This window comes from Protopterus annectens, chromosome 2.part0 (assembly GCF_019279795.1).
Source record: "Protopterus annectens isolate FY-2018-M chromosome 2.part0, PAN1.0, whole genome shotgun sequence".
Taxonomy (NCBI): Eukaryota; Metazoa; Chordata; order Ceratodontiformes; family Protopteridae; genus Protopterus; species Protopterus annectens.
The window spans coordinates 1,810,704,190-1,810,730,636 of NC_056728.1; the positions used below are offsets into that span (position 1 = coordinate 1,810,704,190).

A 26,447-nucleotide genomic window follows, 5' to 3' on the forward strand; every position below is an offset into this window, starting at 1 on the left:
CAGACAACCAGAAGCTGGCAGAAGAGCATTCCATTTAATTTATATAGTATATTATTTATAAAATCTAAGATGTAGGACTTATTTTTCTTAAATAATGTAATTGTGCAATAACAATACCCCACTCCTGTGTGGGTGATGCAAACTTTACCCACTATTTTTTTTTTTAATTATTTGGGTATTAACCTTGTGATCAAACCACTCCAACAGTGACCACATCCTGTGTTACCCACACCCAGTTGAGGATTATTGCTAAAATATATATGTCTTTGTTTCTGGTATAATGGAAATTGCAACATACATATTTTGATTTCACATGCACTACATTGTCTGCCCTAAACAAAATATAACTATCCCTTACATAAATTAAACATGAAGTTAGCTCACTATATATTAAAATCTCTGTTGAATGCTCCATTTGATAGTTGCATACAGGAAGAAATATGTCAAATACTCTTTGGCCTTTTTAATACAAGTATTGAATTTCAAACTTTATTTGGTATTTATTTTCAATGTGAAGGCTATGTGGAGGTTAGAACCATTTTGCAAAGACATAGAAACACTGAATTAAACATGCTCAGCAAGGTTAACATTCTTTTGAATCAAAACAGCAGATTACATCTGAAATATCTGTAGTTGTTTTTACTGGGTTATAATACTAATGCTAAACTTGGAACAGAAAAGAGTGTTCATAGTTCGCATGTGAAGAATAATTAATATAATAATGCAGATGGCAGTACAACTGCATCTGATTGTAGGCTGAATGTTTCTTATATTACTATCAGTGGAAGTATTAGCAGAGTTGGTAAAATTGCAAAGCTTTTTCTAAAGAAGCCAGAACAGATGGTGGCTCCATCAAATTTCTAGAAATAGGTTTCTATTGTGTTCTTCATGTTTATTTATAGCAATGGTAACAATATGAATACAGTTATGAGCACTTCACTGAGAGTACTCAAGATATTCTACATATTTATAATAGCTATTTTCTAGACTAGGCCATTAGCAGAGAAATATTACATTAAGATTTCAAACCAAAGACAAGTGTTACCCTTTATTTCCTTAGTTAAGCAGCACCCTTCTCATGAACTGAGAAGAGTTCCTATAGCTTTTAATAGATGAGCTATTCGGGTATTAAAATGTATAGAAAACCTAGCTATAACTGTTAAGCATCCTAAAACAACTGAATGGGTTAACCTTGTCTTTCATAAGGTTAACCCATTCAGTTGTTTCAGCTGTGAATAGATCATCAAGAATTAAACAGATGGATTAAAAAGAAAATTATCTATTTCAGTCTGATGTAGATGATATTACTACAGTGTCTAATGGAGATTCTTTTCTGAGTTAGATACTAATAATGGGTTTTGTTAAATGAAAATGGATGAAGCTAGCTTCAATAATTGTACTTTTAAAACTCCTTTGAGTAGATGCAGATTTCTGAGATTACCCTTTGATATATTATCAGCTCTGGAAGTATTCTAGAAGGTTGTAGCTGAAATGATGGAATGCTTGAAATTGGTAGTTAACATAATGAGTGATCTTGTATGGAGTCCTATGGAACAGAACCATAGTAATATGCTTATTAAGTGATTAGACATGTTAGGACAAAGAAGCCTAAAGTTAAACAGAAGCAAATTCCACAGCTGTGTGACTAATTGTAAACAAATGGACCAAGTTTGACACTGGAAGGGTTAAAACAAGATTCAGATAAAGCCAATGCAATGGTTAAATTTGGGACAATTTAGTCTCTTATGACAGTCATTGGCATAATTAATTATCTTTCAAAGATCATACCAAACTTAGCGGATATTACAGCACGAATCAAGAAGCTAAAGAAGGCATGATATTCTTTGTTATGGGAAGATGACATGAGCTTCAAAATGTTTAAACGTTTCAAACAGAAGACACTAGCTTGATATTTTATGAAGAATATCAACCTGTAATACTTCTGTACAATGGTAGTCAACAAAAATATAGTTACAGTGCTAATGCAGAAAGTTAGACCTGTAGCATATACAATGGGTGAAGAGCTCTAACTAAAGCACAGAGAAGTTATGTACAAACTAAGCAAGAATGGATAACAATTGTCTTTTGTTGTCACAAACTATATAACTATATTCATGGAAAACCAGTATTAGTGTAATCCTATCACAAGCCACTAGAATGTATTTTAAAAAAGACTGCAAAATTCCTCATCAACATGCACAAATGTAATTAAGTTTGGAGACATGCGACTTAACCTGGTAAATTTTCTAGGATTATACTGAAATGTAATGTGGATAGCATGTTCCTTTCCTTCAGAGTGCATATGATTTCTCACATTTCTATAGTTACAGTATGTCTACAAGTTTCTTAAAGTTTACATTTCCCTTAAAGATACAGTAAAACAACCATATAATTAAAAATAATGAATTACTTAGCAGTGACAAAAACAAACAAAAAAAACCTTCAGTTTGTTAAAACATCTCTTTGCAACTATTTCTGAAGCTGATTAAAGGAATTCTTACAAATATTGCACATAACAGTCATGATTCAGGATGGTTAAATTCACTCTAAACAACCCCAAAATGATTTCCACCAAAACAAAAGCCCAGCTAACAGCCTACAAGTATAATTTTAATCCTAAAAGATATGCAAATAATGCTAAAGCAACAACTTCCCTAAAGAAAAGGAGCTGATAATAAAGGGACAGTTTTACAGGAGCATCCTGGAAAAATTGCTTTTTGCATTCATTTTCATTCCTCTTCTTAGGCATTAAGAATCACAACACTGATGCACTGTATCATAACTGAGTCGGTAAAGAGCAAAACATAGTTAAGAAAGAATTCTCTAAGTAATTTTCAGACTGATTGAATAATTTTTATCATATTACTTAACAGCGTCATGTGAATGTGGATCAAGAGTAGCTGTAACTTAGCCTGCAAGATATCCAAAACAGTAACAGGCTGGCTTGCATGTTGCCATTTGAAACAGCCACTAATTTCAGCTTTTACTTTATCGACACCATCTGCAAACTGACTCTTCAAACAAACTGCAACACAAACTCTAATCCCCCCACCCCTCCTACTTCCTTTGATTCCTCTCCGGCCTTCTCTCTGAAAACAGTATCCACCAATTACATTAAATCATTACTCCTAGAGCTTAAACCCAGCTTCTCCTCCATTGATAATCTACCACCACTCTTTCCCCAAAAAAGCAGCTAACTCTTTTGCCCTCCCCATCTTCATTCTCATTAACCAGTCAATTACTGAATCTAAAGTTCCTGCTATCTGGAAACATTCCTATACCTTACCTATCCACAAGGCAGGTAACCCTTCAGAACTTGCTAACTTCAGGCCCATTGCAATTCTATGCCTCCTGTCTAAAATTCTTGAGAAATGTGTACACAAACAAATCCTCCACTTCCTGTTTCAAGATAACCTACTCACCCCCACTCAGCATGGATTTCGACCTAGACATAGCACCTCCACCTCTCTCATTTCCTTCATATACACCATTTCCCATGCAAGAGACCATAATCAACTTGTTTCATGCCTATTTCTGGAACACTCAAAGGCTTTCAACACTGTCTCCCTCCCCCTCCTCCTGCACAAATTCACAGACCTGAACCTCCCCACTTCCACTAGCTCTTGCTTCACTAGTTACCTTAATGACAGACTTCAGTTGGTTAAATGGCTGAATGCAACCTCCTTGCCAGTCAAGACAGGTGTACCTCAAGGATCAATCCTTGGCCCTTTACTGTTTAACATCTTTACCAACCTATTAGATACTTCTTGCCCACAGACAACACTGGTACAATATGCTGATGACTCCACAGTTATCACCATAGCCGATTCCCTCTCTGACCTTAATACAATGACACAAAGATCCTTCTTATCCATTGAAAATGGCTCACTCAGAACCAGCTAATTCTAAATCCTAAAAAGATAACGTTCCTACTTTTTATTCCCAAAACTATGAACCATCTTAAATCCTCTTCTATCTCGTCCCTCAATAACACCCCTCTCTCTGTCAAATCACACACCAAACTACTAGGGTCATCATTGATGACCACCTCAAATTTGATCTGTACGTCCTAAACAACATTAAGAGAACCCACCAAAAACTTGGACTACTTTACAGGAACAAATTTTTTTTTAATAAATAAAGCAAAAATCTCCCTATCCCATGCCTACCTCTTCCCCACCCTATTCTATGGCTCACAAATCCTTACTAACCTTAAACCACTCTCCTAACAAAGCTTGAATACACTTACAGTTAAGTTGCTAGATTCGAAGCAGACCATTCCTACAAGTCACATCACTGCCTTGCTCTTAGAAGGTTAAACTGGCTAGAACTTACTCACCATCTGCTTCTGTCTCAACTTCAAATGATGCATTCTATTTTGTATGTGCCCACATTCCATCCTAATGTTACCACTGTTGTCTCCCTTTATTCCCTTCCTAGGTCCCTAAGAAGCTCTGAACAAAACCTTCTCCAAATCTACAAGCCTACAACAAAAAAGGGAAAAATCTTTAGTTACTCACCAGCCCAATTCTGGAATAAACTTCCTTTAGATATCACAAATTTCAGTCTTCTTCTCTTTCAGCTGTTCCCGTTAGGGGTCGACACAGCGGATCATTTGTTTCCATTTCTCCTTGTCCTCTGCATATTTCTCAGTCACACCAACCGCCTGCATGTCCTCTCTCACCATGTCCATAAACCTTATCTTAGGCCTTCTTCTTTTCCTCTTACCTGGCAGCTCCATCCTTAACATCCTTTTCCCAATATACCCATCAGCACATGTCCAAACCAATGCAATCTCGCCTCTCTGACTTTGTCTCCAAACCGTTCAACCTGAGCTGACCCTCTAATATACTGATTCTTAATCCTGTCCATCCTTGTCACACCCAGTGTAAATCTTAACATCTTTTAACTCTGCCACTTACAGCTCTGACTCCTGCCTTTTTGTAAATGCCACCATCTCCAACCTATACAACATAGCTGGTCTCACTACCCTCTTGTAGACCTTCCCTTTCACTCTTACTGGTACCAGTCTGTCACAAATCACTCCTGACACTCTTCTCCACCCATTCCACCCTGCCTGTTCTCTCTTCTTCACCTCTCTTCTACACTCACCATTAATCTGAACTGTTGGTCCCAAATACTTAAACTCATCCACCTTTGCCAACTCTACTCCCTGCATCCTCACCATTCCTCTATCCTCCCTCTCATTCACACACACATCTTCTGTCTTAGTCCTGCTGACCTTCATTCCTCTCCTCTCTAGAGCATATCTCCACCTCTCCAGGGTCTCCTCAACCTGATCCGTACTCTCACTACAGATCACAATGTCATCTGCAAACATCATAGTCCATGGGGCCTCCTGTCTGATCTCATCTGTCAACCTGTCCATCACCATTGCAAATAAGAAAGGGCTCAGAGCTGATCCTTGATGTAATCCCACCTCCACCTTAAACAGATCTGTCACTCCCACTGCAGACTTCACCGCTGTCACACTACCCTTGTACATATCCTGTACCACTCTTACGTACTTCTCTGCCACTCCTGACTTCCTCATACAATACCACAACTCCTTTCTAGGCACCCCATCATATGCTTTCTCCAAGTCCACAAAGACACAATGCAACTCCTTCTGACCTTCCTTATATTTCTCCATCAACAGTCTCAAAGCAAACATTGCATCTGTAGTGCTCTTTCCCAGCAAGAAACCATACTGCTGATCGCTAATCATCATGCCCCTTCTTAACCTAGCTTCCACTACTCTTTTCCATAACTTCAAGCTGTGATTGATTAGTCTTATCCCTCTGTAGTTACTACAACTCTGCACATCACCCTTAATAACATATGCGGACAACAATACAGATATCAGAAATTTCAGTCATCCACTAAAATTCAAAACTTTGATTAAAACTACCTAAACAAGACATGGATCTGTCACTGTTACTACACCAAACGAGTTGACCACAAGCCCAAAGAAAATAATGTAATATATAACTTTTTAATGAAGCGCTTTTCGTCACCAAGAATACAATAACTTCTTCAGATACCATCCAAGTTACAAGTCTCTCTTTTTTAAAAACTTTATTCAAAGGTCACATGATGCTAGTAAACCAATCAACCAACACAAGTTTTATGCATCACTACTAGGATTAAAGTGACAGCACAAGAAACTGTTATTTTTTAAAAAAATAATAAATTCTATGTATCAATTTAACAAGTTGATGCCGTTACAATAGTAACAAACTTTGTCAACACATAAAACTATAGCATCCATTTAAACTAAAATCAAATAGTTTGTTAGAAAAAGTAAAAATAACAATAACAATAAGAGTACTAAATATTGTAATACATGATACCCACTGACAGCCTAGACAGATGTTATTATTATGATAATTTCATCTGTTTAAACTTCAGCTTGAGAAGACAGGAAATATTACATGCTTCATTCAAACCTGGGTTTACCCAATTGATTTAATTAACTCGTTAGTAGATGAAGTTCAATATAAAAGGAACCAAGGGTGGATCAAACCTATACTTTGTGCTCATACTGCCAGTCCCTGCTTTAGTGGTCCATCTAATAACATCTTGACAGTTTGGACCAACAGTTGGACATAAGGAATGACACTTCAACGTCTAACTACAGAATTAGTTTTATAACTACTTATTGTAAAGACAGTTCTAGGGTCAGATGTATTTTATTTAAAAATTGGGAACTGATTAATAATGACAACTTTCTTTTTAAAAGACTGGGAAATAAACCAATTTTAATTTTTAGCAAGGGCACTAACCTTAAAAACCTTCTGGAGAGTAAAGTGTCTACTTATGCCAGTAGGTTGAAAGGTATGTACACCTGTGGCACATGTAGGATGTGCCAATATGTAGAGGTAGGAAGGTCCTTTACGATCAATCACATGAATTTTAACCTTGTCCACAAATTAAACTGTGATTCTAAATTTGTTGTGTACATGGTCAAATGCCAGTCATGTATGGCATTTTACGTTGGTAAAACGGAACGCAAGCTTCGTGACAGAGTATATGAACACATATATGCTTTGGATAGAAATAAACTTGATAACGCACTGGCCAAACACTCCCACTCAACTGGGAGACATAGATTTAAGTTTAAAGCTATTGACCAGATTCAAACTGACATCAGAGGTGGACATAAGGGACTGCTTATAGAGGAAAGTGAATTGATCTGGCAATTAAGGCTGAATGCCTTTAGTAACCCAGGTTTGAATGAAGCATGTAATATTTCCTGTCTTTTCAAGCTGAAGTTTAAACAGATGAAATTATCATAATAATAACATCTGTCTATGCTGTCAGTGGGTATCATGTATTACAATATTTAGTACTCATTATTATTGTTATTTTTACTTTTTCTAACAAACTATTTGATTTTAGTTTAAATGGATGCTATATTTTATGTATTGACAAAGTCTGTTACTATTGTAACAGCATCAACTTGTTAAATTGATACATAGAATTTATTATTATTTTTTTAAATAACACTCTCTTGTGCTGTCACTTTAATCCTAGTGGTAATGCATAAAACTTGTGTTGGTTGATTGGTTTACTAGCATCATGTGACTTTTGAACAAAGTTGTTAAAAAAAGAGACTTGTAACTTGGATGGTATCTGAAGAAGGTACTGTATTCTTGGTGACGAAAAGCACTTCATTAAAAAGTTATATATTACATTATTTTCTTTGGGCTTGTGGTCAACTCGTTTGGAGTTTTGGTTTCTTGTCTTTCACAAGTTTGTTTCACTGTTACTACCCCTCCACCACCGAATGATTCTCCCCATACTCATCACTGCCCTCTCACCTAACTTCATACCTTTCTTCTGTTTCACAAATATCCTACAATTAAACATTATCTTTTTTGAACAGTGACTGTACTGCGCAACTTACTTATTAACTCAAGTCAAATTCACTGAAAAGATTGTACAGACTGTTTTTGAATGATGTTGTAATGTATATACGCTCCAGGGTTATTCATCATTTATTGCAAATTATGTTAACTTACTTTTAATTTTTGATGTATCTTTGTTTGTTTTTATATTTGTTTTGATACATGTTTTTGTACTTAATCTTTATAATTGTAGAGCTTTTTTCCCAGGGCCTCCACTGAAAAAGGGCTTCAGCTCAGTCGGACTAACCCAGTCAACAAATGCCAAATAAATAAATAAAATAAAAAGTTGTTAAATGTCAGTCAAGTACATTAGTGCAATGGCATTGGGGCCAATAAGTGCCATAGAATGCTACACAATAAAGGCAGGCAACACTGATAAGACGATTTTCCAGACTATATAAAGAAGTGTGAACCAACCAACTCTTTCCTCCTCAACCATTAAAATGAATGAGTGTAGCAAAGGCACAATTCATAGAGGCCATTTATGCTAATGCACACGGCCTAAAAAATATTGAGATGCAAATGAGAAGTGTGGTAAAGCATACAGTGCTAATGAGGTGGTTTAACAATTCAAAGTCTGACATTCCTACGGTATACACATTCATTGCTAAATGTGGCGCTTCACCTTTGATATTGGAGTTGCAATCCATGAACTTGTTTGTCCTAGTATGCACAAGCACTTCCCTGGTGCACAAATGAATTATTTTCCCCAGCATCTCCTTCATTCATTTGCATTAATTGTGGACAAATACTAAAATGACACAATAAATTATTTTGCCCAATGATCAGTTAAGCAGTCTGACCATGTATGCACAAGTGCTTCCCTGACACACAAATGAATTATCTTCTCCAATGACCTCTTCAGTAACATTTTGTAGTATGCATACACACTGAAATGAAGAGTTCACCCAAGTAACCCCTTCGGTAACATGCCCCAGTATGCACAGGCACTAAAATAAACATTTCTCCCAAGTGACCTCTTCAGTAATATCTCCAGGTGTGCACAAGTGTCAGGATAAACATTTACCCAAGCGACCCCTCAAGTAAAAATGCCTGGGTATGCAGAAGCACAAACTCCGCTCCCCTTGCATCTCCATATTTGACTGAACAATGGCTGCTTTCTGGTGTAACTTCAGAGTGATTTACAGAATTTGTATGTAAATGAGTTCATTATAGTTTCTTGTCTCTGAAATGAACTCATGCACATACTTGTAAACCCCGTTAACAGTGTAGCAGCTGTCCCCCTGTTGGTTATGCGGAAATCACATTATGCATTTCTGATGGGGGACGTGTTCACAAAAAAGTCCTCCTCATTCCCATAGTCATCCTGACAGTCCGGGATACGCATAACCTCAAAGTACCACTTTTCATGGAACACCACTGTGAATATGCAAAGCCCCGGGCTAGGAATACTGCCCTAGGTCTCTTTCTCTCTCATTCTTAATACTGGCATTGATCTGAATGAATCTGTAAACATACAAACTATAATCTTTATTCTTCTACTCGGAAACTCACAGTCTGATATTTTACAGTTTCTCTTTGCTTTGTCGGGTAATTCACATTTCTCTGTAGCACTTGATAAATTAATGAAGAAAATTGTATCCCACTGTATCAGTTAACATGTAAACAACAATCTTTATTCCCACACTGGTGAAAAGACATTATGATGCTCATTCCTTTGTCGTGTCAGGCATTTCCAACTACTGTGTAGTAGTTGATACAGTTATGAATACAGTGGTATTTTACTGTATTTGAAGATACTAAAAAGAAAAAAAAAATCTCCATTTGGCAAAGCTGTAACATCTGACATTTTAAATGCTAGATTTTTTCTCAGTACTGTGATAAGATTTACATGTAAGCAGAAAGATCTCTCCTGACTTAGGCTTATTTATGTTATTTTATTTATTTGCCTTTAGTTTCCAGGAAAGTCCAACTAGGCAAAGCCCCTTTTCAGCCAAGGCCTCGAGAGATGAGCTGCACATTTAATGTATATTTACACAAGTAATTGACATGAGCTAACAATGAGACTATACAACATAACACCGAGCAGTAAGCAGTTTAATAGGTGACTACCATGTTAAATACACTGTACGGTATTTACAGTGTGCTAAAGTAATATATATCTGAGGAACATTCCACATTTTTTTACAGTTTATGTATAAAGTCACATTCAAATTTTAGTACACAGACAGCAGATAAGGCACATGCATATTTTATCCAAACAGTTATTCACTTTAGACATGTAAATAGGAGACAATGTGAGGATTTTATAATACAGTAAAATCCCCGGTATCCGAGAGGCAAGCAACCGGTACTCTTAAGCAACCGGCATTTGATTGTCTCGAATGCCGGCATACAAGCCAATCAAAAATCGCAAAGTGGAGCCACCTCTTCTCAATGCAGAACAGTCCGCACTTCCACATTGAGTAGATGTAGCTCTGCTTTGTGATTTTTGATTTCCTCATATGCCGGTATACAAGCCAATCAAAAATGGCAAAGCAGAGCCTCTTCTGCTCAATACAAAACAGTGGGCTGTTCCGCATTGAATAGAAAAGTCTCTCCAACCAAAAATTGCAAAGCATATCTCAAGCAACCAGAACATACACTTAACTGGCATCTACCAACCTCCACAGGTGCAGGTTAACTGAGACTTTACTGTACTTATCTGATTTGGCTGCATAATGAGTTGGCGTAGTAATGGTGCTAATACAAGGGCAGAATTGTATTGTGGATTGGTATGATTTCATTGGAAAGTAAAATCATTCCATCCATCCATCCACAACCTCTTTTCCCATTTTGCACATGGGGTCGGGATGTAACTTCAACAGTGACAATCATCTAGAATCATGGTTTACACCACCGGGTGGCTAGCCCTGCCATTGTAGCCTAGCCATACCAACACACTCGCATGCACAATCACACCTATGGTCAAGTTAGACAGTCCAATCCACGTACTGCATGTCTTTAGAATGTGGGAGGAACACAGAGCACTGGCAAGAAACCCACACGAACACAGGAAGGACATGCAGACTCCATACAGAAGGCACCGCCAAGAATCAAACCAGGGAACGTCTTGCTGTGAGACAACAACACTTAGACAGAAAATGACTGGAATAAGAAGATGGCTTAATAATGGGGATGTTAGAAGTTCAGTACTGTTTTGCTTGATGGATGTGGTTTCAATGAGATTTTGAATAGCAGATGAGATGAGATATTTTTCATGTTTGTTGGGAGACAGATCCTTAGCAATGTATACAGAGTATATGCAGTCACCATTATGAGTTTTACAGTTTTGAGTAAACATTAAGTATTATTTCAGTGAATGAATTTCTCTGTTGGATGAATATCATTGTAATATCTATCTGCTGTCAGAGCATCTGTCCTGGCTATAGGAGGTACTGTAGGCAATCTTAATATGAGTGCAGGCTGACAAATTAGATAGCTCCAGCCTGCTACAGGACCGAAGTGCAATACAGTGACGAGTTTAGTTAATTGCAGATTTTGTGGTCTAAGACTGTTTCAGTTTGGCTAACTGAGTGGACTGCAGGTTTTTCAAAATTGATGGAAACTAGGCAGTAGACAGGTTCGAGTTATGGTCTTACATGCAAGTTCTGATAGAAAGGGTTTGACTTTATAAAGAAATCCTAATTTAAGGTTGATTTTCTGAACGACATTTTTGATATGCTGATAGAATCATAATCTATCATCATTTATTATACCAAACAGTTTTGTGCTTTGTAGTAGCTTAATTCTACTGTATTGACTGATAATACTTTATGTCATAGTGGTTTGATTGCAGGTGAAAACAACATTAGTATAGTTTTCTTTGGATTTTGAAGTAGTGGGCATTGCTCTACATGGTGTTCAGTGTTAGCAAAGAATGAGTTGTGTCATCTTGGAATTGCTTGTCCGAACAGACTGCACATATTAGGAATGAGCTGTCTGCATATTGGATTATATTAGCTGTGAGAGAGGCCGCATGCATTTTATTTTTAAACATATGGTTGTAACACTGAACCTTATGATATACCTAATGCTGCTTGCTAAGAAGATGGCAACTCATCTGCCTAGTGTAAATAATGTGATCAATGACTAAGGTAATGCTTGCACCAACTGATTGTACTGTTTGTGAGGCCCAGTTCTTGGGGCCTAGATAATGGTAAGGGATGTAAAACTCTTTCAAGTATTTCAGATGGGTCTAGAAATAAGGATGCAACCATTTCACCTTAATTTCGTTTTTCACGAACATAGTTTATAAAAGTTACCAGTGCTGTTTCTGTGCAGTACCCTGGCATAATTCTATACTCTGTTAAGGGAAGTTAATTTATTCTCTGTTAAGTAGTTGGTCAGCTGTAGGTAAACAAATTTTTCAAGTGTTGGGACAAGAAGGGACAAGAAACTATAGGACTAACTTTGCTAGCTGGACATTTGCACCTTAAGGATGAGAATAATATAGGATTGTTTCCAGTTTTAGGACTACAGCTTTTTGGAGAGAGTGATTTATAAGTATAGATACTGGGTTTGCAATGGTATCTGTAGCCATTTTGAGATACTCTACTAGGGAGTTTTTGAATAAGTTCTTTTATCATTCTGGCAGGAGTTGTGGTAAGTGAGAAGGCAGTAGTGACAACCTCTGCATCGCTTACTGCTATGTTGGATGTACTGGGTTTATTAAGGGAATTAGCAGCATTTTTGTAGTAGGAATTAAATCAGTATGATATGCAGGGGCGGCTCGTGGCATAGGGCTGCCGGACTGCAGCCCCCTCAAAAATAAAAAAAGAAAGAAAAAAAAATGAAAAATAAAAAAGGCCGTCCCCATAGGGGGACACAAGGAGACGTCTGTGCACTTTTACAGTGCACAGACCCACCAGGATTATGGGACGCGTCCGGACAGGAAGGAGCATTGGGATCTCGCGGGTCTTCAGTATTGCGCGGGAAGGATGTATGTACGGACATTAACTCTGGATGTATTCATTCAGGTAAGGTGCCTAATTTACAATGTTTATTTTTATTGAGTTTGTGCTTTTTATTTGTGTATGGTGCTTGAGCTTTACTGGTGTGTGTGTGAAAATGCCCCAGGTGCTTATGGTGGTGTGGTAGGGAATGCCTCAGGCTTGAACCCTGTACCCTGTATGCAGGTGTTAAAGACTTGAGTTCCCTACCCACCACCATTTGTAAAAAAATTTCAGATTTTTACCTCATATTCGATCTGATCTGTTCCTCATAATATCTGTGGTTTGTAAATGTTGCAATGCTTGATATTTGATGGTGTAGTAGTAGCATTGTTGCCTCACAGCTGCAGGTTCTTGGGTTTGATTCTTGGCTGGGGTTCCTTCTTTGTGGGGTCTGTATCTTCTCCCTGTGTTTGTGTGGGTTTGCTTTTGTGCCCTCCCATGTTACAAAGACATGTCTGCATTATTTCTTCCTGGGCCTCTGCTGAAAATTGTTTATTTGTTCCAAGTCAGACTGTCCTGATTAAAAATGTTAAATAAAATTGACAGGCATTTGAATTTCAGACTTAAGGGTTTCTGAATGTTTAATTCCTTGCGTATTTGATGGTGCAGTGGTAGTATTGTTGCCTTATAGGTTTTCTGGTTTGATTCTTGGTTGGGGTGGCTTCTGTGTGGAGTCTGCATCTCCTCCATGTGTTTGTGTGGATTTGCTCTGGTGCCCTGCCATTTTACAAAGACGTGTCTGCAGTTTTAATCCCTGCTGAAAATTGGTTTTGTTCTGTCCGCAGTAAAATTGACAGGCATTTGAATTTCAGACTTCAGGTTTCTGAATGTTTAATTCCTTGCATAATTGATGGTGCGGTGGTAGTATTGTTGCCTCACAGCTATAGGTTTTCTGGTTTGATTCTTGGTTGGGGTGGCTTCTGTTTGGAGTCTGCATCTCCTGCCTGTGTTTGTGTGGATTTGCTCTGGTGCCCTGCCATTTTACAAAGATGTGTCTGCAGTTTTAATCCCTCGTCTCTGCTGAAAATTGTTTTGTTCTGTCCGCAGTAAAATTGACAGGCATTTGAATTTCAGACTTCAGGTTTCTGAATGTTTAATTCCTTGTATAATTGATGGTGCAGTGATAGTATTGTTACCTCACAACTATAGGTTTTCTGGTTTGATTCTTGGTTGGGGTGGCTTCTGTCTGCATCTCCTCCCTGTATTTGTGTGGATTTGCTCTGGTGCCCTGCCATTTTACAAAGACGTGTCTGCAGTATTAATCCCTGCATCTCTGCTGAATTGTGTCCGCAGTAAAATTGACAGGCATTTGAATTTCAGACTTCAGGTTTCTGAATGTTTAATTCCTTGCAGATTTGATGGTGCAGTGGTAGTATTGTTGCCTCACAGCTATAGGTTTTCTGGTTTGATTCTTGGTTGGGGTGGCTTCTGTGTGGAGTCTGCATCTCCTCCATGTGTTTGTGTGGATTTGCTCTGGTGCCCTGCCATTTTACAAAGACGTGTCTGCAGTTTTAATCCCTGCTGAAAATTGGTTTTGTTCTGTCCGCAGTAAAATTGACAGGCATTTGAATTTCAGACTTCAGGTTTCTGAATGTTTAATTCCTTGCAGATTTGATGGTGCAGTGGTAGTATTGTTGCCTCACAGCTATAGGTTTTCTGGTTTGATTCTTGGTTGGGGTGGCTTCTGTGTGGAGTCTGCATCTCCTCTCTGTGTTTGTGTGGATTTGCTCTGATGCCCTGCCATTTTACAAAGATGTGTCTGCAGTATTAATCCCTGCGTCTCTGCTGAAAATTGTTTTGTTCTGTCCGCAGTAAAATTGACTGGCATTTGAATTTCAAACTTCATGTTCTTCAGAATACATAGTAGCACAACCTTTTTTCTAGCTATTTTCTAAGTTATAAGATGAATATTTTAAATTTGTCCCTATTTTTGGGACTGTATTCCCCATTATTGGCTTCATCCAGGTTTTGTGCTAAGGTTGACAGCTATGGCAAGAACTGAATTCACTGAATATGGACTGTAGAATTGTGCATATTTACTGATAAATGTGCACTGTAGAATTGTGCATATTTACTGATAATGGTGGACTGTAGAATTGTGCATATTTACTAATAATGGTGGACTGTGGAATTGTGCATATTTACTAATAATGGTGGACTGTAGAATTGTGTATATTTACTAATAATGGTGGACTGTGGAAGTCTGAGTAGACTTTTTATGATAAATGTTCTCAACTGGGCAGTTTTGCCATTATGGGTGCATATGTTTTGTTTCATTGCTTACTGGAAAAATGTTCAAAACAAATTTAAAACACCCTCTAACAAGTGTACTGTATTGTACAAGGAATATAATTTTTAGTACAATGAGGAAGGTGTATCAAAGAGCACATGTATGTTTCATATGCAAGGGGCCTATGATTCGAAAACAGCCCAAAATTAATCTTTATCTGCCACTGGCAAAATGTATTTTCTTTGAATGTGGGTTTCAATGCTGTTTCAATGAATGTGAGTTTCAAGGGCAGAGAAGTTTTAATGCTAAGTTTTCATTGTGAGACTGCATTGCTTTGTTTAACAGATGACTTAATGTTTGTGCTGTAAAATACAAAATAAAACTTTCAAATGAAGTCCAATCATTGAAGTAAAGCAGTATGCACATTAGTGTTTATGGTAAATGGAGTGAAATAGCCAAGTAATGGTTAATTGGAATGGCTGCAGAGGCTCTAGTTCAACCATTATTTTGTCAGGGGAAGGGCAGCAAACTCAGACAGGCCCAGCTGAACTATACCTCCCAACTGTCCAGATTTTCAAAGAATGAATAGATTTTTGCTTCTTATTTTTGGTTTGTTGTTCATAAAATTTGTAGTTTTAATTCCTAAATGATTTGCCAGAAGTCACTAAATAATAAGTTTCAGACTTCATAACCTTCATAAAAATGCATGTTAAAGTAAGAGCCGTTCTATCAACTGTCTCAATTTATACAAGAGCAATTTTTAGTACTGTTTATATGTGCCCCAATATATTTGGCCTTGTTCAGATTTACTGCATTAACAGGTTGAGAGGTACATGCAAATAAATTGCTTTATAGAATTAGGCATAGCCAACCTCTCAACTGTCCCCAATTTTGGCTCAAAATGTTGCTCTTCCCCTAATAATCCCTCCAAAAATAGCAATTTTGGAAGAAAACATGGAGGGTTTACAATTAAGAAATAACTGTAATAATCAAAGTTATAGATTACTTGAAATGCATGTAGATTCTTTTATTTTGTCAGCTGCTCAAGGTAGCAGTACTAATATTAAAGTGTCCCTTCTTTGACAGGTAGAAGCTGTATTGTGTGTCTATTTTATATTTTTGCATCACATTTTTGGTCCATTTTTCATAAAATTGTGTTTTTTGGCAAATTAGTGACAAATCACTAAAGACTGAAGTTAGAAAATGACAGACATTTGAGTTTCAGATTTTATACCCTTCAGAAAATTCATACTAATGCAAGACCTATTCTATTATCTTTCTAAGTTTATTAGAGCAATATTTAAAAATTGTCCTTATTGTTGTGCCTTTGTCCCACTTCTGTGTATGGCTTTGTCCAGATTTCTTGCTCTTGAAGTTGAGAGGTATGACAAATGTGTCAGGGCCATCACAGTCAGCCAAAGAGATTTCAAATTGTGACATGCTTGTTGCACCCCACTCCCCATGTAGTGACTCTGGATGTGTCCAAGCAAGGCAAGGAGTAGTTGTATCTACCTTGGATGGGGAGGACACACTGCATAAGTACTACAGTGGCTTTTCATCTGTCCTTGATTTTGCAGAATGGTCTGGTTTCTGTCATATTTTTGTACTGTTGATTTATGCTTATTACTCAAAGTGCCTGTTGCTCTGTGTTTAAGTAGCAATGCTTTAATGACCATAAGGTAAGCTTGTCTGACATCGTAAGATGCAAGTAAGCTTTAATAAGCATACTGTTAAAGAATTGCCAACATTGAAAGCCTTTCTGTTGTTGCCATGCAGAGAATACTTGACTAGATAATGTATAAGCCTTGGGTATTAAAGGACAGGATTCCATTATTTTAAAAAGCTCATTACACTTGTTGGAGACTTCCAGTCATCTCTACAGGCTTTACCCGTAAACTAAACAGAATGCCAATCATGTGTGGTCCATAACCTGTACAGTAATCCTTTAAGCAATGTATCTTGAGCTTGTTTCTTGTTTGCTTTTCATTTTTACTTTTATCATGTTTTCCCCATGAAACAAGTTGTCAGGCAGCAGGTCTTTTTGGATAAGAAACATTTTTACAAGTGGGGGCATCACATAGATTTCTACTTTCAGCATGTTGCTTGGTACTTTAATAAAGCTGAATATATTATAATTAGAACTGCAGTGCAAGGAGAAGTGGTTTGAGTTGAGTGCTTCTGGTTTTTCTTATACTTGATTTTGACTGGCATTCCAGTAATGTATTTAAAAAGTAATTTACTTTTTCATGCCTCACAACCTTTTGTTTCCATCTAGATATTAAGTAAGCTGTCATGCAGCCAATGCATTGAAATATTTTTATTCTTCTACACTTATTTTTGTCTTGATTGGACTTTCATAATGATGGTTTGCCACCCAGGGCAGCGTATTTAATTAAAGTTAGTTTTTTTGTGGTTTTGTGCATAGCCCCTCCCCTTTATGGTTGACCACACCCCTTCCCTTTGACCCCGCCCATTCAGCGTCTCCTGCAGCCCCCCTTGTATTTGAAGTCACCAGCCGCCACTGATGATATGTTATAGATTGTTTAATCTGTGAAAGGGCAAGGTTGGGATTTTTGCCATACTAAATATGTTTATTGACTGCTGACCAAAACTGTTTTGCAGTTTTCCCATGGTTTTCCTGTAGAGTAGTACAGTAGTTTTGCTTAGCCTTCAGAATGGTACTCTTCATTAAGTTTTGCAAGTGGCAATATTGCTGCAGACTATCTGTCATTGTTTTTTTTCTTCTTCTAAATGCCATTTTCCATGCTTTGTCTCTTCTCTGCATAAATCTGTTTTTTATATATTTATACATTTATTTATTCCAGGGGTTTTCCAGTCAGACTTCAGTCACTGTGAGGGAATACCTCAGGATTCTGGATCTCCTGGCATCTGTGATTCTCGTGATACATCTGGTAAGACTCCACCTGGAAAGATACAGTGGTATCTGACATGTCTTTGGTACCAGCACCAACACCTATTATCTTTTCAGATTCCAGTTCTGGGATTTATAAGAAGAGAAGTCACTTGGTGAATCCAGGTATCCCCTTCTTCCCTTCTGCTCCAAAGCAGTCAGTCAACACACATGCCTCAGACTTTGCCTGGGGAGCAGTGTCAAGGGACATAAAGTACAAGGTATCTGGGACAAAAAGGACAAATACAGGCATATAAATATAAAAAGATGCTTGTCTTTATCGATGCACTCAACTCTCTGAATCACCTTTGGTCCCCATGACCAGTTCAAGTTGTTACAGACAAAACCACAGTGATGTGGTACACAAACAAGCAAAGGGGAAACAGAACTTAACCCCTATGCAGACTAGCCATGTTACCAGGGGATATAGCTTTATTGCATAGTCTTACTCTACAGGTTTTTTACATTCTGCCAGAGCAAAACTGTGTGGCAGACAAGCTGAGCAAGACAAAGGCAGACCCTCATGAATGAAAACTAGATCAGGGGGTCTTACAAGATTTGATCCATCTGTGGGAGTTCCTCAAGTAGACCTTTTTGCCCCCTCACTGAACAATCAGCTGGCAAACTTCTGCTCCATGTAAGAAGGCCTGGAGGACAGTTGCCCTTTCTTTTCCTTCAACAGGAATGTTCCTGTATGCTTTTCCACCCTTTCCACTAATATCCAGGGTACATCTGAAGATTCAGAAGGAATCTCCCAAGGTCATTGTGGTAACTCCCTTCTGTGCGAGGCAACAGTGTTTCTCCCTTTTATGGAAATGGCCAGGGCAGTTACCACAAGCTTCCTCACAGACTGGATCCACTTACAGAAGCACAAGTCTGTTTGATACCTCCAGACCTAAATACCTTCAATTGAGAGCCTAGATGATATTGTCTTAATACCTTTCAGGCACCTGTTTACTCAGGATGTGTACCAGGTACTAATGGATACAAGAACGCCTGCTACTAGAAAATCATGTATTAGCAAATGGAAAATGTTTTGAGTTAGTACAAGCAAAATAACCATCACCCAATCAGGGCTGTTTCTCTAGTTTTATAATATTTGTATGAATTACTTTCCTATGGCCTGCCTTCCTCCTCTGTCAAAGTTTATTTACCGGCCATTTTGGCATATCTACCCACTGATCCTTCTCTTTCAAGGTAGTCACATGTCAGAATGTTTTTGAAAAGGGTTTTGCATAAGAGACCTCCATAAAAAACTTGTGGCTCCAACTTCGGATCTGAATTTTGTGTTAGAGAATTTACCAGTTCCTCCATTTGAACCATCTGGCTGACGAGGTGCTTAACATGGAAAACAGTTTTACTCATTGCTCTGACCTCTGCAAGAAGAGTATCTGAGTTGCAAACTCTTAAGGTGGGTCAATCTTATCTCAGTTTTCCACAGAGACAGGGTTTCCTTAAGAACTAATCCTTCTATTATGCCTAAATTAGTATCTGAGTTTACTTTAAGCCAAATTATCCATCTCAAAGCATTCTTCCTTACACCTCAAAATGTGGGAGAAAGGATTCATCATACCTTGGATGTCCCCAGATACGTCAGGTACTACCTTGATAGAATAAACATTTTCAGAACTTCCAATCAGTTTTTCATTTCTTATGAAGGTAAGAAGAATGGATAACCTGTGTCAGATTATTTCTAAATGGTTGTCTCGGGTTATTACCTTTTGTTATTCCCGCCACTACAAAACTATTCCAGGGAGGGTCAAAGTACATTCTCCTAGGGTCTAGGCTTCATCTATGGCATTTTGAAAAGGGATGCACTCTAGAAGTATTGTAGAAGCAACAACTTGGTTCTCTGTGACATGCTTTTACAAAGCACTACAAGCAAGAGTCATTCTCCAGGTCAAGGTCAGGCTTTGCTAAGACCATTCACTGGTGACTCCTGGACCCTTCAGCTTCCTTCCACCTCTCACTGCACTACTGCAGTAGCTGCCTCATCATTCCACCCACTTCCCCATTTTTTGGTGTGTTTTTTTATGCCAGGTTGTGGGTATTTGTTTTTTGTTGTTCCTAGCAATGTCCTCTCAGGGTTCTCTCTCTCAATTAACATGAAAGCACTGAAGGACTTGGTGCCCAAATCTGCCTTTTTAGTCACCTGAGCTGGAGCTGATTAATGGTTTGGTCAAGGGGCAGGTGCACTGAGGCTTTGGCAGTTGGCTGGCTGTTCTGTCCTATGCTGGATATAACAGCTACTGCTCATTCCAACATCAACTGTTACATCACGTTTACTTACACAACTGTGCTTTCTAGGATCTAAACTTATACCAATGCACCAACCCATTTTTGTAAGCCACCAGATGACTTGGCAGATACCTAAACCAATGTAGCCCCCATTCTGGTTAACCAGACTATGTTCGTAGTGTTGAAACAGAGTTTCTAGCAATAAAGTAGGCATTTGATGTACTCTGTTGTTAGGTAGGAACCTCAGTCTGGGGACTGGCCATGTACCATTGCAATGATTAAGTAGACAGACTAATGGCAATATGAAGTTATACTGGTGCACACTATCCCTACAGCCCTTTTAATACACAGTAACAGCACATAGGCCTGGCCTAGCTAAATGAAATTCTGAGGGATCTACAGCACACTGTTTTCAGATTAAAAAACTGAGTAGTACACCTTTTAAAATGTGTGTAGCAACGTGTAACACAGGAACTTTCTCATGAACAACTTAAGGAAGACTTTGCATTACTTAGTATAGCAGACAGTGATTGCCAATTAAGTGTGTATAAAAGGAAGCAGCCTGGAAGTCTGAAATGAGTCACTCCCTCATCTGGGGAGCACTAAAGAGGAAAACTCTAGAAGTACGGAAATGCCAGCCCATTTGAGGAAAGACATAGAATTATATCTGGTGTTGACCTGGAATTAAGGCTTAATTGCAGCCTGCAGCCTGCAGCCATGGACATTTAAATACAGCCTGATGGTTGAAAAGCTATAAGAGATTGAAAAGATACTGAGAAAATGATCATATTACCAAATAAAATTCTGAGAAGCCAAGTAGTGTTGATTTTCATTCTGTTTGGATTTTTTGTTCCATGTTGAGTAATAAACATGCTAATAAATCTGTGTGTATATGCGCGTGTGTGCGTATGCATATGTCTGTGTATGTGTGTGCGTGTGTGCATGTATGTGTGTGTGTGTGTGTGTGTGTGTGTGTGTGTGTGTGTGTGTGTGTGTGTGTGTGTGTGTTGTGTGTGTGTGTATAGAGGTCCCATGTGTTTGATTGCACATTCATTAGATCAAATGTTGTGTTAGGAGGGTTGTTTTGTTGAACATCTAGTTCATAACAGGATGGTGGCTGCTTTGTGTGCAGGACTGCTAGAAAGTGGGGAATGGAATCAATGTTTTATGATTTTGGAGTTTGTATATATATATATATATATATATATATATATATATATATATATATATATATATATATATGGATTCCTATTACAAGAACGAAAGTTCACTACTTCGAACTTGTAATAGGAAGCCTCACTTCTGCAAAAGTTCACTTTAACGAAAGTGAACTTTTGCGTAAGTGTACTTCACCGAAAACACAACAGCACAGTGGAGGACATAAAAATCATGCTATGTCCTCCACTATGGTGCGGTAGTCACGGACCTTAGGGTTAGGGCACGGGTTAGGGTAAGGGGATAGTTAGTAAAGCTATTCCCTTATCCTAACCCATGCCCTAACCCTAAGGTTCGTGACTATTGCACCATAGTGGAGGACATTGCTATGTCCTTCACTGCGCTGCAGTCATCACGGACCTTAGGGTTAGGGCACGGGTCATGGTAATGGGATAGCCTTACTATGACCTGTGCCCTAACCCTAAGGTCCATGAGCACTGCACGGAAGTTCAGTACAACACCCGTTTGTTGTACTGAACTTCGCGTAAGTGTACTTTCGATTAAGTGCACTTTCGCTGCAGTGAGCATTCCATGCACTATTTTGAATTAGTGAAAATTCGATCTAGTGTATGGAACCCATATATATATATATATATATATATATATATATATATATATAATAAGCAGAGGGTGTGGGAACTGCACAGTGTTTTTTCTTTTAGTTTTTCATGGACTGAGGTTCATGCTTGGTGCGTGCATACCAGGCTGTTTCTGGTCAATGTAGTGTATGCCAATGTAGTGAGTCAGTGATCTAGTGAAATATAACCACACACACACACACACACACACACACACATATATATATATATATATGTGTGTGTGTGTGTGTGTGTGTGTGTGTGTGTGTGTGTGTGTGTGTGTGTGTGTGTATGTCTGTATATTTGTGTCTACAGTGTTTCCTGGGACTTATAGCTATATAGGGAAAATTACATATGATTTCACTACATGTATCTAAATATCTTGTATACAATAAGAATTATAAATGGTTAAGTAGGCCAGTTTTCCAACTTGAGTTTAGTTGTCTAAATATTCTTTTGTCTCCCATTCCTGTTAATCACTATAATGATTTTAGTTTATATTGTTAAGATATTAACTTTTCCTTACATTTGTAATTTCAGTTCAGTTCTGTATGACCAAATTTTGGCTCAGTAGGTTCACACTGAATTTGCTAGTCAAATTTATAAACAAAATAAATACATATATGCTGTTCTGTAACTTCACTGCTGCTTTAGTTTTATTATTTGTGTTACAAAACCAGTTTTCAATCTTATATCCATCCCATCCTTGAGTTGTTCATGGGCAGTGCCTATTTCTTCTCTGTCCACATGCCAGTATTATGGCACTGGCAGGTGCCCAATCTACCAGCTGCCTCAAACTATAAACAACCTAGAAATAAAAACAAAACTATTCTTTTTTTCATTTTTGCAATTAAAAATGCATCTATTATCTGCATTTATGACCCTTTGACCACACTAGTGGTATGATACCAGTGCTAGAACAATCCACCCCTCTGTTTCCTGAGAATTACTGCCTATACCTACTCATACTGTCTTTTTCTCACTTGGGGATGTCTTCATTCATAAGCAAATGTGTGACTTAATGTAACCTTCACAGTACTTTCCTATGGATTCTCTTTCTTCTTCAGTGGGTATTGCAATAAATTACTTTAGTGCTGACATTTGTCATACATAGATACAACATTTCCAAAGTGCTTTTGTTTGGAGTCCTGCATTATGAAGCATTATGGAATTAATTTATTAAAGTACAATTGTGTATAGTAAATGCAAAACCAAACTTAGGGATGGACCTGCATGAAGACAGTGCAGTAACTGATGGGATTAGGTTTATTGTGGCAATGTGCATCTCCTAGCATTGAAAGCTTGCTTTTCATTTGATAGATGATCCTTCACACATTTATTTGTCAGTATTTTTACCAATATCCAAAACTCAGTTATTATTTCAAAACACACAGCAGTACTATAACAGGTTTCACTTTTTTAGACTTAGCAAAATAACAGTGTAGTTTGAAAGGCATTTTTTAAATTTAGACAAATGCACCATCTCTGTTTTATATGATGCCATACTATTAAACAAATCTGGTGTAAGGATACATAAAAGTGTATAAATGAAACTGCAGTTATTACAAACATCAAACTCAGAGTGGCAAAAAAGTCAAATGGCAATCATGCATTAGAAAATAAATGTCTCTGGTATCTGTGAGCAACACATTTCATTGCTATCTTTGCATTTTGTATCCTCCTAAGCTACATCCTTATGGTCTCCAGATCATTAATAGAACACGTGTTCCTTTACAAAAGTTTGTATGGCTTTCATATGTGTGTGTGTGTGTGTGTGTGTGTGTGTGTGTGTGTGTGTGTGTGTGTGTGTGTGTGTGTGTGTATATTACATATATGCACAAACATCTATACATGCACACATATATATATATGTGTATGTACATGTGTGTGTGTGTGTGTGTATATATATATATATATATATATATATATATATATATATATATATATATATATATATATATATATATATAGTTCCACTGCATTAAGTCGACCCACCAGAATGTTGACGGCTCACTAATTGACTACAGAAGGTTGACAGTTGTGATAGATCAACAATCCTGGGATGGGGGACTGTTCCCCTTCCCCAGGGACTGTGTGATCTTGGAGTTAGTATGTATAATTAACAGGTGGTGCAGGGAGCGGAAGGGGACTTGCTTCCTGCAAATTGCATGTTGTTTTTTTTTTTGGTTGTATGCCATGAGGATTTTGTTTGCCCACACAGTTGACTGTTGTCATTTCCATTGCTGACCTTTTGTGGTTGACATTCTTGCTGTCGACATTATGGTATGTTGATGTAATTTAGTAATTATATATATATATATATATATATATATATATATATATATATATGTAAAATACATACAGCGATTCTTGTAAAGACGTTCTATGTTTAGTGCAAAGTTTGCCATTTGAAATTATACTGCACATTAACAACACAAAACTTGTGTGGTGGGGGCACTAAGATGGGTAGGCTAATAGCTGTTGTCAAACTGTTTGACAGTTGCTAAAGTTATAACTTTGCATTGAATATAGCAAATAATACTCTTCCAACAGACATTATTGAATATTCTGACCATGAACTTACAACACTTATATTTCCTTAAACAGGCTTGTAAGCTTTCTTCTGTCATCTTTCACATGAAGACTTTACTATTTCTTCCATGACCTTGTCAGTAGTCATACATTTGTCATATACACCTTGAAGTTTGTCAAGGAAGCCCCTTGATTTGTTCTGCTTGAACAGAAAAACCACATCACACTTGATTTACTGTACACTGCTAATATCTTGTAGGAAATAATGTGATCTGTGATTAGAATAAAAGTAAGGGGTCTGTACTTACTCAGTCAGAGCTTTAAGCAAAATTTGGTACTTGAGCTGCTGGTTCTCAAAAAGCTGAAGATGAAAGATGTGGCCTGCCATTCCATGGAGCTTCACACTTAAATCCTTCACTTTTAGGTCTTGGATTTTAGCGTGTACAAAAACAGCAAACTTTCCAGTTCTAAAAGGAAAAGTTATTCCATCAAAATCAGGAGACCATTCAGAATTGTTATTTTAATTTTCAAAACCCTTGTTCTTATCAAAATTCCTATTGAACTGCATTAACTGTGAGGTTCAAATAAATGGCATAGAGAAATAAAGCCTTTACGTGCCCCAGATGAGCCTGGTTTTATTAGCAGCCCTGGTGCTAGTGTAGATGGCTGTTGAACTATGGGAGTGGCTTCTTAATGTCAGTATGAACATCCTGTGGGCAGCTGCACCAGGAGTTGCAGCTTGCTATATACTAGCATACGCAGTCTGTCAGTCAATGCTTTGCACTGTAGCCTGGCCGACTGTACGGATGATTACACCTTGCTCAAGACACTGTAGGACCCTGCTTAAACAGCTGCCTTGGAAATTGCAATACTGGAGGAAGTATGGCTAGCATTAAAAAAAAAAAAAAACATCTACAGAATATGTCATAATAGTCCCTTGACTCACTCTTCAGACAGATAAATACAAGAGTATATACCTTCCCCTTTATCCACTATCATTCCACAACCAACCTTGTAGGACATGTTCCTTTTAAAAAGAAATAAGAACTGTGTTACTCTTGGTGACTTTAATTTCAGTGCTATGGGACCAGACACCTCTAAACATAAGAATATGCTTCATATTCTTGGCTTTGAGCAACTGGTAACCAACAAAACCAAACCTTCAGACTTGTACCCACACCATATTAGATCTAATAATGAAAAATATAAAACACAGATGCTCAAATATTGTACCTTTCCCAAACTAATTTAGTGATCATTGTCACATCATCTCTGAATGGCCATTTAAAATTAGGAAAAGTGCTCCACTTACCATGTTAGGGAGTCCTTTCCCACACAAAAAAAAATTCCAATGGATTCATCTATACTCCCAAACAAACCTCATTTCTGTATTCTACTATTTTATTAGTACCCTTTCAAATATCCAGGAAAACTTATTCCCATTAGCACTGCACCGACGTAGAGGACAAACATGTTCTTGACTGATAAACAGTCTCAAACAAAACAAGAAGGAAAGAGACAAGGCCTGGAAGGCTTGAAGGAGAACCCCTCAAATCAAGACTTCCATTAGCATTTCTTGAAATTAAGAAACTCAGCCAGAATTGACACAAACACTGCAAAAACTCTGTACTTAAGACAGAGAAGCATTCCCTCTTATCAAAAACCTAAACTATTTTGGAAAGAAATTAATCATCACTTTGGAGTTATCATGGACTCCTCAACCCATATCTGTCATCAAAATCTAACCCAGAATACCTCTCCCAATAACTTTAGGAACTATCTTCTTACTTTAATAAAAGACATTACCAACTCGTTCCCTCCACTAGATGAAAATTATGTACTCACCCTAATGATCGATCCGTGTTATCTTTTTTCATC

At 37.7% G+C, this 26,447-nt stretch overlaps 1 protein-coding gene across 1 annotated transcript in view; it reads right to left on the minus strand.

Annotated features, from left to right (window-relative positions):
• The window catches only part of LOC122793639 (rho guanine nucleotide exchange factor 19-like), a 1,093,308-nt gene that overhangs the window by 34,991 nt on the left and 1,031,870 nt on the right, over positions 1-26,447 (minus strand). Inside the window, exon 13 of the mRNA XM_044061848.1 lies at positions 24,878-25,036. Coding sequence (XP_043917783.1) covers positions 24,878-25,036 — 159 coding nt within the window. The remainder of the gene's footprint in view (positions 1-24,877; positions 25,037-26,447) is intronic.